This window comes from Neopelma chrysocephalum, unplaced genomic scaffold, assembly GCF_003984885.1.
Source record: "Neopelma chrysocephalum unplaced genomic scaffold, ASM398488v2 Primary Assembly neopelma1_26, whole genome shotgun sequence".
Lineage (NCBI taxonomy): Eukaryota > Metazoa > Chordata > Aves > Passeriformes > Pipridae > Neopelma > Neopelma chrysocephalum.
In genome coordinates, this window is record NW_020897695.1 from 6,852,146 (window position 1) to 6,865,470 (window position 13,325).

General features: G+C 38.8%; 1 protein-coding gene across 4 annotated transcripts in view; it reads right to left on the minus strand.

The window, feature by feature from the left end:
• TOP2B (DNA topoisomerase II beta) overlaps positions 1-13,325 on the minus strand; it is a 64,635-nt gene that overhangs the window by 19,693 nt on the left and 31,617 nt on the right. For all 4 annotated transcript variants that reach the window (XM_027675405.1, XM_027675407.1, XM_027675406.1 and 1 more), the window contains exons 12-18: positions 9,658-9,815; positions 8,815-8,940; positions 7,954-8,064; positions 7,751-7,856; positions 7,449-7,558; positions 4,054-4,146; positions 3,845-3,959 (exon numbers count right to left, since the gene is read on the minus strand). In XM_027675405.1, coding sequence (XP_027531206.1) covers positions 3,845-3,959; positions 4,054-4,146; positions 7,449-7,558; positions 7,751-7,856; positions 7,954-8,064; positions 8,815-8,940; positions 9,658-9,815 — 819 coding nt within the window. The remainder of the gene's footprint in view (positions 1-3,844; positions 3,960-4,053; positions 4,147-7,448; positions 7,559-7,750; positions 7,857-7,953; positions 8,065-8,814; positions 8,941-9,657; positions 9,816-13,325) is intronic.

A 13,325-nucleotide genomic window follows, 5' to 3' on the forward strand; every position in this document is an offset into this window, starting at 1 on the left:
CTATTAAGAAGAACAATCCATTTTCAACACACACAAAAGCGTATGTTCTAAAGTAATAAACTTGTTTTGCCTTATTATCATTTCTAATCTCTCAAAAGAATTCCAAACATTAAATGGAAGCAAACTCACACAGTAATATCAACAAAATAATCAACTAATCATAATAATCGAATCTTTTAAAATAATAAAAAAATATTTTACCAAACTCAGAAAATTACCAGGAAAGTAGAAACATAACCCTTTCAGCCAATTAGTATTATACAGCATAAGATACATCTTTCTAATAAACAGCAACTTGATCCTGAATGTATGACTCCCACAAGTCAAGAGTTCTTTCTATTCTGCTCAGCAATATCTTTTTTCTAAGAATATCAACACAAGTTCAGTAATGACAAGTGTAACTGTAGCTTACATGTATTTTAAAGCACTCTGAATTTTTACTTTCTGTGTGAAAATCTCAAATATTGAAGAAAATTCAACAAAAAGATATGCCACTTTTAGATACTTTGGAGTTTTAAGGAAGAAGCCAGTCTCTTAGATCTTCTGGTTTACTTCCATTTCTTAGGCAACTTAGGTACAACATCTGTGTGGAAGGGATTGCATCATATTTTCTGTATATTATCTAGAACTGATAACTAGTTCTAGATCATACTTATTGATCTATTCAGAGTTTTAACTCACATACATTTATGAAATGCACCAAAATATTGTTATGTGTTACCATTACTACCTCGGGTCAAACATAATAAGAAGTGGGAAAAAAACCCCAAAAAACAAACCCAAAAACTAAAAGAACCAACCAAACAAAAAACCAAACCAAAAAACCAAACCAAACCAACCAACCAACCAACCAAAAAAAAAAGAGACACTGACTCCAATCTCCATTTTATTCAAATATGTAATTTTTTTTACAATGGGTCCATATCATGTTTTTCTACCAAGTCTACTAAATATAATAAAATTACAGAATTTTCTTTACATAGGAGGATCTTCAAGGAGTAAGAATGGTAACTAGTAACTGTGAAGAGATAATCAAAATATTCTTCTTCTTCATTTTTTTCCTGAGATTTGCCACCAGACTATCCTGTTATATTTCACCTGACGATGCTAAAGGACGAAAACCATTGCTATAGTACTACACCTGTTGAACAACTCACGTATCCTTGCCCACAATGGAGAATTACAGCTAAAGTTGGCAGAAACACTGATAGTAATTATATATAATATTCATAACATTATATATCCATACATTATATTACAAATATACATAGACACACACAAATACATGAATAACTATGTTCCTTTCTTATTTTCTTACACTTTTGTAGAAAGAGTCTTGGAGAACTTCAATTCAAATTAACAGTTGTCTACTGCAAGTTCATTCTCTATTTTAAGTTTCAGCAAAATCATTCTGCTGTTTCTGAGAAAGCAGTCGAGAGTCCATGGCTAGGCTTCGCGAATGAAGATTTGGGAAGGGCTCTACCCACGTTTGTTGCAGTCGAGAGTAGAGTATGTTAAAATGAACAATGACCTCTTGAAACATACATCTTTATGATTACCCAACTACGGAGGAAGTAAGTCTGGCGAAGCTGAAACAGACTCACATTCTTTGACTCCCTAGAGATGAATCTGCCATACCTAACTCAGCCTCATTCTGCAGCAAAGCTGAGGATCCATCCTACCAGAAAGCTACTGACCCTATCCCCCCTGTGAACTATCCCACTCTCTCATCTAAAATACAAAAAGCTGTTGCTGCATGAATACTTTGGTATGGGTCTGTAGTGTCAAGAAGGCTGACTGTAGCAGTAAACCTGCATTATATGGGAAAACTGTGGTTTGAAAGTGTTTCAAAATGGCTTTTTGTGGTCCCTGTGCTTTCTTCTTCCCAAAATCCCCCATGGCCAGATCTTATCTCTGTCCCAGGAATGTCCTGGAAGATACCAAGAAGTCTTCTCATTGGACCTTTAACCCCTGCCTGCGATTGGGTGTTTTGTAAGACCCCTGACCCCGTAATTGGTCACTCTCTGAATCCTCCAAAACCCTATAAATGTAACCACCTCATCAATAAACTCTCTCTCTCGCCTCCTCTCCACGTCTGGCTGCTGTCTCTCCGGAGCCATGGGACCACGTGGGTGGGGGGAGGGGTGAGCACCTAACCCCTCCATGCGTCCAGGACCCTGGAGCTGGAGTAACCCCTTCCCTATCCACCTCAAGCCTTCGGAAATGGAACCCCACAATGGGAGGAATGCACCCAAAGCTGACCACCTCCACTATAAAAAATGTACTGGAAAGTGGAGATAAATGCACTCCCCCCACCCCTACTGCCCCCATGAAACCTCAAGGCCTTTTTTCTGACCTTAGTAAGCTTATGCATATGGACAATAACATGGGTGGAAATTCCAGCTCACACTGTCCGTAGACAGTTTTACAAATGAAGCTGTAGTGTAGTGTAGTGTAGTGAAGCTGCTTCTTTTTATGTCCATGCTATTGCAAGGGGAGAGTTAAACCTGATTGGCAGAACCCTAGCAAGATTACAGCTCAGTAAACACTAGATCACTGCCTGTGGTGTAAGACTGAAGGGAGAAAACATTTGCATCTTCATCTGCATTCAGTTGCTGTCTTGAATTTTGATTATTATTAGCACTTAAAAGACCAGCTTTCTCTGATGATTTGACTAGAAACAAAGCACTTGTAATAATAATAATGGCCAGTCTTCACGAATGAACGAAGATTTTGGGAAAGGTCTTTTACCTTTCCAGCCTGCGCAATGGATTTTTTAGGTGAGACATAGCATTCGCTGAACTGAGCCCACCCTTTAATCCTAAGGTTCATCTGCCGGGGCCAAGCAAGCTTGGACAATGGCAGTGAGGTCCTCAGGACGTAGGTTTGTTTAGAGTGACCTTCTCATAGATGGATGGCCTCACAGGGCTAACGAGCTCCATCTGCCCGGGGGACTGGGATTCGAACCTGGGTTGCAGCGGTGAGAGTCCCGCATGCTAACCACTAGGCCACCAGGGGTCCCCACAAAGCACTTGTAAAGTCTGGTAATAGGTCTGGTTACATAAAAAGGCTGAAACAGCTTAAACTTCCTCACAGAAGAAATACAGTAATTAGCACATAAATCACAGAATGGGTCAGGTTGGAAAGCACCACATTGGAGTCATCTGATCCAACCGTCCTGCTCAAGCAGGGTCATCCTAGAGCACATTGCACAAGATTGCATCCAGACAGTTCCTGAATATCTCCAGTGAGGGAGACTCCACAACTGCTCTGGGCAACCTGTTCCAGTGCACGGTCACCTGCACAGTAAAGAAGTTCTTCCTCATGTTCAGGTGGAACTTCCCATGCACCAGTTTCTTCCCATTGTCTCATGTCCTATTGCTTGGCACCATCAAGAAGAGCCTGGATTCATCCTCTTGACACACTCCCTTCAGATAGTTATAGGTATTGATAACGTTCCCTCTTAGTCACCTCTTCTGAAGACTGAACTGGCCCAGCTCCCTCAGCCTTTCCTCCTAAGAGATGCTCCAGTCTCTTAATCATCTTTGCTGCCCTCCAGTGGATCAGCTCCAGGAGCTCCACACATTGAGGGGCCCAGAACTGGACACAGCTCTCCAGATGTGGCCTCACTAGGGCTGAGTAGAGGGCCAGGATCACATCCCTCGCCCTGCCAGCAATGATCTTCTTAATGCACTCCAGGATACCATTGATATGAAATGATAACCAATACATAGAAGTTCTCATATTCTCTACTTGAATGCATTGATTCCAGTAAAAATCACAGCTTTAAAAACCATCAACAAAGAGGAATGTTACAACAAATCATAAGGAATTACCAGCTTACCATCAACAAGGGAAGGGATAGATCTCTCGTTGTCTGAATTTGAGAAAAGGATCAACTCCTTGTTAATGAAATCATTGTAAGTCAAATGTTTTGTTGCTGTGCCATATAAAAATTGCTGAAAAAAACCACATACATTATTCATTCAATAAAAAAACTGTATTACATTTAAATCTCACCCTGCAGATTTATTACTGTTATTTAAGACTCACCTCGGGAAGGCCATGTAGCCGACGCTGTCGTCTGTCTTCCATGAAATTTGTTAACCATTCTTTTCGGTCATCAATCTTCTTCTTACTGAAGGCCTGAAAAGATTCCAAATACACTAAATTATCAGCAATACAAATGTTTGCGTAAATGTATGTTACTTCAGTTAGAATTTTAATTATATTGCACTATCTGATCGAGTATTCAATAAGGTTTATTTGGACAAGCTAATCCATATAACTAATGTTTACATTTAAGCAGCAGTACCAGTACATGACTTTTCACACATTTTTGCGCAATGTTTTTGAACTGACAGATCTTTTGCAGATTGCAATTTAAATTTATATTGCTTTCCTGAAATTTGCACACATTTGGACAAATCTTATCAATCTTCTTCCCCTCTTCACATCAGAGTTGTCCTTTGATACACAGGCTTGAAGGTCTTTCCCCACAGAGCTTTAAGGTTGGGTTCATCATTTAGATTGGACTAAACCATCTCTTATCAAGAAAATCAACTGAAGGTATTAGAAAAAATACCCTACTCTTCTTGTCCTCTCCATGCCCTGGAGCCACAGAATGCCAATAACTTGTAGTTGTTCCTGAATGGTCATTCCTAGTCCTCTTAAGAAAATTGACAAGTTGACAAAACCGAAACTGCATGAAAAGACTAAGAGTTTAGGCCAGCTGACTGAAGGCCTCAGCCTTCATGATGACAAGGTGTCACTTCTAAGCAACCACCCTCTGAAAGGACACAGGAATGTTCTGACTGTCATGTCAGAGAAACAGAGTTCCCCTTCAGAGAGTTTCTTCTCCAAAAGAGTACAAGAACACACAGAAACTGTGTATGTGGTTGCGAGACACTGGATTGTTATATTAATTATTGGTTCAGACCAACTCAATGCAGGGGTGTGGCAGGGAAGGGACAGGTCAAATTTCATGCAGGTGAGATAATGGCCTATCCCATATCTCAGCCCCTGCCAACCACCCCAGGACACCTTGGAGCAGCGTCAGTCAAATGCAGGCTGGGAGCCTACACCACGCCCCCTTTCCTCCCTAACCCAGCCTCAGAACACTGAGAGCAGTGCCCCCCACCACACCCCCTGGAGCCCCTAACCCAGCTCTAGAATGGAAAACACACTAGGAACACTGCCCCTCACCCTGCCCAGAGCTCCAGAGTGGCCAGTGGACCGTAAGTCCCACCTGGTGGTGGGGGGTGTGGCCACAGGGGCCCCAAAGCTCATAAAAGCAGCAACAAGTGCTCTCCGCACTTGTTCCGACCCTGCCACATGGACACTGGACTTGCACAGGACTCTGAATGGTAGCTATAATTTTCTCTTTTTCTCTCTTTCTTTACTTCTTCTTCTCCAAATCTCCTTTCTTGATATTTTGAGTAGCTTGAGACCAGATGGGTTGGATTTTGCTAAGTTGTATGGGTTAGCATGTGCTAAGTCAAGGCTTTGTGGAATGCTTTGTTTTGGTTGAATGCTACTCTTTAAACTTTTGCCAAGTACTCCTATTTTCTAAAGTTTACCAGTAAGAGTACCTCGTGAGGAAACGTGCAGCTTTTCTCTTTTGCGCTCTCTCTTAAGGGTTTTAAAAGAACCGAAGGCTCTTTAATAGATCTGGCAAGCAGATTTTTGAAGCCTTATATATTTTTAAAGTAAAACCCCTCCAAGTGAGCTCGTAGCTTGGGTGCTGGGGTCTTACAGTGATTTAAGAAAGATTTCAACTACTTTAGGAAAACTTTGTGAGTTGCTGAAGTACTGCCTCTTTTTCCTCAGGGAACAACATACAGAGACTCCATCATGTCCTGATTTCAACCACTCTGCTGCATAGGAAGATAGTCATCAGCACTATCTTTTTCAAAGGACTCTAACTGGAGCACTCCAAAAGAGCTCAATGAGTAGTTTCATTTCCTTGGAGACCATGATATTACATAATAAATATTAAACCTTAGTAATTTGGTCTCTGAGAAAGGGACTAGGTGATATCACCCTGATTTGCATCAGACTGACTTCATTTTTGACCAAAGCTTGGTAATCCACAACGTCAGACACATGAAGGCTTAAGACTAGGCTTTTGTAAAAAAACATTACTAAATTCTTACAATTTTCTTCTGTCTCCTTTCAGTTTATCTATACCTTTTCCAGACCACTGAAGTGAAAAATGACCAAGAGCTGTATCAGCATAAAAATTCCCTTAATAGAATTAATAGAATTAAGAGCTTGAATAAAAACTGTTCTCAAATATTTATTCTTTAATAGAATAAGGAGGTTTTTTTCTGTCTCCCCTTAAAACTGCTATTTTAATACCTTCTGGGCTAGCAAAAGAGTTCTTCAGAATGCTGACAAATTTGCAATGTGAAATAATTTTTGCTTTCCTAGATTACAGCTATCATGAGGCCTGGTAGGGCCCATAATCTTACACCACCTATACCCAGAGGTAATCTTGGGGCTGGGATTACAGCTATCAGCAGAAGAAACATGGGTAGGAATACAAGTGAAGCTTCTGCTAACAGCTCCAGTACTGGTCATAGCTGTTCAGGTTTAACACGGATGACCAGCTTCATCCTGAATTCACAGAATACCAACAGCAAGGATCAGCCATAACAGGTTACATGGCCTCAGGTACCAGCCTGTGTAGGGAGGTCTACTGGCAGACATAGAGATCAGAATTCTATTAGTAAAACCACACATTTTACAGCATCCATGGTATAAGGAAAAAGTTGTTTTGTCTAAGATGGGTATTTTTCCATTTTTCTTCTTTTTCTCTCCTAGCCTTTTTTTCTTTTTAATACGACCTACAATTAAAATAGCAAATTAAAGTAGATAAAAGTTGAAATACTTCTTGAAAAAGTAGCTTCATTCCAGACACTTCATCCTTTTTCCTTCCACAAACTTTCTTTGAAACACAAGTACTTTACCTCACTCAACTATCGACAAGATTGCAAATTCAAATATGTAGAGCACGTGCATGAATACACATATGCCACAGTGATATATCTTCAATGAATAAATAATATTTACCTGATCTTATGTGCTCAGAAACAAAATAAGGATGCCTAAGCAGATGTGAAACGTAATTTGTCTGGGCTCTATTTTCTTACTTAGAGTACTTTTTTGCATGTTCTGTCTTTAAAAGCAAGTCTGACTGTAACATTTCTTGAAATTGACATTACACAGAACTATCAAAGCTAAAAGCAGAAGGTAGAGCTGATTTTGTAGCATGGATAAAGCTTATTTCAAAATTTAAAATATTTTCCAAAATACTCTTTCTCTCCTAGAAGTATTTTTTTCAGGTACTCCAAAAAACCCGTAACAACCCTTCAAGGTCTTTCTCATGTGCCATTTTCAGAAACAATGGAAACTAAAACATATCATATACAGAAGCACTTTCTTACCAGTGTAATGGCAGCATCATCCTCAGGACCGGCATACCGAAATAAGATCCTATGTCTTTCCATGTCAGCAAAATATTCTTTTGCTTCTTTAGCAGTGCTAGTACCCAATCCTGTATAATAAAAAGAAATTGTTACTCAATATTAAAAATTTAAGCTTTATTATCTTACCCCTTTTATTTTACTGGGAATATTATAAAATCATTACATAAGATCCTATCATGAAAACAGCTACAAATAAAACTTCATAGCACCCATTTATTATTATTTATCAATAGGCTTCACTTATTTGTTTTTAAACAAACCTTTGTAGTATTTTATCTTCCATGCTTTATGATTCTCCATATGCTTTTTCCACTCATCAAATTCAGGGATACTATAGAATGAGAGTTCTTGCTTATTTTTGCTTGCCTTTAAAAAACCAAAACAAAATAAACAAACAAACAAAAAATCAACTTTTCTGTTGCACTGTAAGTAATCCATAAAATCTCAATAATAGAATCTGTACCTTCACAATAGGGGTGATGAATTCCTCAAGAAAACCATGTTTCAACAGTGATGGCCAATTGTGATGAATAAAATTAATCAACAAGCCCTTTATGTGAGATCCATCCTGATCCTAAATCAGAACATGAAAACATGAGGCAATCTTTTCAAAAGTCAGATTTCCAAAACCACCAAAAACCCACTCACTGGCCTGAATACATCAAAACAATGTCAGTTGACAGAAAGTGTAGAAGGGTACAGCTAGTTTTAACTTGTATTCCAAAATGGACCACCTGTGACATAACCATCTGTGAACAGCACTATCCCCAGCTAATAATAAGCTCTTCCAAGCCAAGTGCATGGTTGCAGTTCAAAGATTCTCTGCCTGTATTATGTTTTCACAAAGAGCTACACAGCTCTCCCAGACACTAGAGAGCTGAATTTTTGTGGAAGACAGTCAAGCCCGGCCCACAGTTCTCATCGGTGGAAAGATGCTTGATAGTTCAATCACGAGATTATCCAAAAATAATTGCCTTCATTCTTGTCTCTACCTAACTTGCTAGCAATACCACCTCATCTACTGTTCCCTTTCGTCCTTACTTTCAACCTATTTTTGAGTTAGCGAAAGTATATTTTTATTATTACTTTGCCTTCTCTACTATTTTGTGCAGCAAAGTCCAATTGTTCATTTGGAGTAACCAAAACAACACCATAGATAAATTAATCCTGTAAAGAAACCTCATACATTAGGGATTCCCCCTGAATGTATCCATACTGTCATAGCTGAGACAGGTTGTAATGCACAAAAACATGATCTGTGAAATTGCAGCAAGACATATCATAAGAAGTTCTGTATATTAAAACCTGTGAATTTCAGGCTTACTTGATCTGTCATAATCATAATTTTTCCATATCTCAAGCTTTTCAGAGATTCTGGATCTTCATAGCTTTTCTTGTATTGTAGTCCAACTATTTTGATGATATTGTTGATTTCTGCGTTTTCCATAATCTGTATAAAAAAGTTATTTTTGAAGTCAATGTAAAAAGCAGAAATTTAGAAATATCCCAGCCTTTTTCAGGTGGACTTGAGAGCTTCTTTATAAATGCATCCCAGCCTCAACTTCATAACCTTTTTATGCCCAGCCCCTTGCAGCCTTTGCACTTGTAAATATTTCTTCTGTACATGCAAATTCTCAAGACTGCACCACACTTTCTGCTCTATGGGCAAAGCACTTTGGGTCAGGAAAGCAAGAATAAAACTGTATGCTTAATAAAAAGTCATCTCACAGAGCTGTCTTCTCTTTCCACTGTTTCTGTGGGCATATGTAACACATCTCTTATTACAGATAAATTATGGAGGGCAGCAAAAATAATGAGATGGGGTAATGCTGCTGCACTCAGGTTGTGAGCCAATAAAATCACATGGCAATAGAGAGTATAAAAAATTTTAGGGTTTTTAAATATTCATGTGAAATATTAATATGAGTCATAGCAAAATTTCCTTCCACTTGTGAAGAAATTAACTTTATCATCCCAGTACTGCATTACTACATTTAGTATTTCCAGGCTTCTCCCAGGCTTTAAAGTAGCCAGTACTTTATGAAATCCCAGCCACAAAATTTTTGTGAAAAAATAAAAATTCAAATATGAAGATGTAAATCTAGAAATCAAAAATAAACACGAGACATCCATTTGTCAGCAAAAAGGAGAGGAAAAAACTGCATACCTGTTTGTGAGAAGCTTCTCGAACATTGAGAATTTTGCCCCTGAGTGGGAATACTCCGTATCTGTCTCTACCAATAACACCTAAGCCAGAGACCGCTAAAGATTTGGCCGAGTCTCCTTCTGTCAATATTAACGTGCAGTCCAAGGAATGTTTGCCACCTGCAGGCCAGGAAGAAGTAGAGGAAAGGCAAAAAACCCAGAAAGCATAACTCAAATAAAAGAAATACAACTGAATTCCTCCTGCTCTTCATTTAAATACATTGAATTTCTATTTTTAGGGATGGCCCTCCATGCCACTAACACTGCACAACAAGAGCGAATATCCTTGCCCTTAGCAGTACACTATGGATTGCTATGGAGAAGGAGTAAAATAGACAAAATGGGATGCAATGGTGGCACATCTTATGCAACGGTCCCCACATGTCTGCACAAAAAAGTCCAATTGCTTCTGTACCATTTCATTTTTCTAGCTGCAAATTGCTTACACACATACATTATGCACGTCTGAGTTACATACAGGAGTTATTTCCCATTCTGTATTTCCCCTTTCCTCACAGTATATTTTAAAAAATAATTTATTAAATCATTTTTGTGGGTTTCCCTTTTTATTGTCCAATAGTTGAAGCCAGACAACTGTAAGAAAAACTTGATAGAAAAGCTCAAAAGATGAGAACATTTGCACGTATTATACCTCACAAATGTCTTGAACAGAAAAATAAATCTTCACTAACAATGTAATTTTGACTCTACAAGACACACTGCATTTTGGTGCCCGTATGCCCAATATATTCAAAATTGGAATGACATTTACTTTCTCTTTATTGCAACTGCAGAAGTGGAATAGATGTTCCAAATAACAGGCAGGTTGAAAAAAGGAATCTATCCTTTTGCAAGGGTGCAAATGCTCATTAAGCAGTTTTGCTATTTTATCAAGGCTAAGCGGTAGTAAAGACTACAAAAAACTTCAAGCTGGTTAAGTCTCCCTGCTAATAAGGTAAGTTTTGAATATACTGGAATTTAAAATAGGTGCTGTGATTTGCTTTTACCTGGTAGGTAAAACCCACCCCATACTTCCTATTACACAGAATTTACATTCAACATCTTTGGTTTCCTGAATCAAGAAGTTTGGCCTAATAGAATCTAAATTAGGCAGCTATTCACACTGTCAATAACTACCTGTCAACAAAGCGGACTCCAAATACCAAGAAAAATAAGTCTGCTGTTTCAGAATATAAGACAGCCAGTATTTTTCCCTAAGTGAACTGCAGAAAACACATCTGAATGTAATTCAGGTGGACTTCCTTCTGAAATGGATGCAATCATCAGCAATTATAATAATGGCCCATCTTCGCGAACGAAGATTTGGGGAAAGGTCTTTTACCTTTCCAGCCTGCACAATGGATTTTTTAGGTGAGACATAGCATTCGCTGAACTGAGCCCACCCTTTAATCCTAAGGTTCATCTGCCGGGGCCAAGCAAGCTTGGACAATGGCAGTGAGGTCCTCAGGACGTAGGTTTGTTTAGAGTGTCCTTCTCATAGATGGATGGCCTCACAGGGCTAACAGGTTCCATCTGCCCGGGAGGGACTGGGAATTGAACCTGGGTTGCAGCGGTGAGAGTCCCGCATGCTAACCACTAGGCCACCAGTGGAAATACAATGTGCCAGGTATTTTCCTGAGCACAGCTCTAAAGAACTCAAAGAAAGAACTATATCAACCGGTAGATTCAAAAAAATGCTCTTACACTTCACCAGATTAGGTAATCTCGCTTCTTTCTTACAACCCTATATTCCTATTTCTTTATTTTTGCTTTCATTTCTACCCCTGCACCTCCAACAAGCCACAGAACTATGCATACCTCATCAAGATCACAAAAAAGCAAGAATGACCAGGTATAGGACTCATTCTTTACAGTGGGGGAAGAAATCTGCAGCAACTACATCACTGTACAGATATATCTCTCTCCTATTCTTATGCATTAACAAATACATCAACTACAACATACTGCATTTTGCTCCCAGGCTACACACAGGTTACTCGGTGTGACACATATGAATGTCTTGAAACAATCTACATCTTCATGTATCATTTAAACCTTTTCTCCATCTTACTGGGAGGTCTGAAATTCTTTTGAAAAAATGATTTATAACTCTTCACAATATACTCACAGTTGTGCACATTCTTAGGCAATATTCATATAGAAATGTTGAATTTTTTGGACCTAGAAATACTGATCTGCCTCTCACACAGAAAGAGGACATACAGTCCTTAATTCACCTGAGCCTTAGAATCCCCCAGTCATAGAATTGGGTTGGAAGGGACCTTAGAGATCATCTAGTTGCAAGCCCCCTGCAATGGGCAGGGACACCTTTCACTAGACAAGGTTGCTCAGAGCTTCATCCAACCCTGAACGCTTCCAGGGATGGGACATCTACTACTTCTCTGGGCAATCTGTTCCAGTGTCTCACCACTGTCACAGTAAAGAATTTATTCTGTACATCTAACGTAAATTTCCCCTCTTCCATGTTGAACTCATTACTCCTCAGCCTTTTACCACAATTCTTTCTATTAAGGTCCCAAAGGCAAAGATTGATAGTTCTACAATATTTTTTGTCTGTGTACTTATTAAAGAATTTCCATGGTACCAGTACTTCCTTTTTCCCTTTATGTTAAGAAACATCATCAGTTAGGCACCATCAACAACTGAAGTTCATTGAGACAAGTTCTCAAGAGCAGACCAACCCCCTCAGCCACATTGAAGGAGTCACTCTTTCATATCACCTTCTGCCTTCCCTTTCTCTATGAAAGCAGAAATCAAAGATCCTGATTATTTTTGATTGTGCAAAAAGAACAAAATGTTCCTTTTCAAGAATAAACAGATGATCCATATGATACTTTCACTCTTTAAAAAGAAATTACTAAAGAACTTTTTACTAAATGTATTACTAGTGATCCTCTAATTTAAAACACCTCTTCCAGTATAGATAACACTTCAGAAAGTCAGGCAAAGCCTGCATATGACAATACACATTGTACTCAGAAACTGAATGCCTCTCTGCTCTCTGTGTGTCCACCCCAAACATGCAATGTCTTCAATGCGAGAAATGTAATATGTTCCAGATCTTCAATAAACCAATACCTGGGTAAGCCTCCTTGGGAGACTCCATAGTTCTATGAGAGGGTCCATAGAACTAGGCAGCAGAGAAATACTTGAGTAACAGGGATTCAAGACATGCAAAGCTTTAGGCATCAGTGTTGAGCCCAAATGAATCCCTACATGCCTGCTTAGTTGAGGAAGTTTCAGGGTCCCCCCACTAAAAAATTGTGTAAGAAGTGATTTTGAAGGCTGGTCTCCAAAGCAGAGCTAAAAAATCCTATGAAGAAAGTGTGCCCAAAATTATTCATTATATGATTTAGGAGCATTAGGCTTAATATCCATAAAGTGCATAATTTCTCCAAGCACAAAATCTTCTACGGAAGAAAAACACCAGGAACCTACATCTGATTAGGGAATGCCAATTCCACAAATAAAACACTAGCTAAAGGAGACATGATTATCAACTTTTGAGGCAAAATATGACATCTGAATAATGGGAAAAGTAATAAAATAGTGAAGAAAACAAATTAAAAAAAAATCAATACCAAGGAATCAAAAAAGGAAGAAAATCAA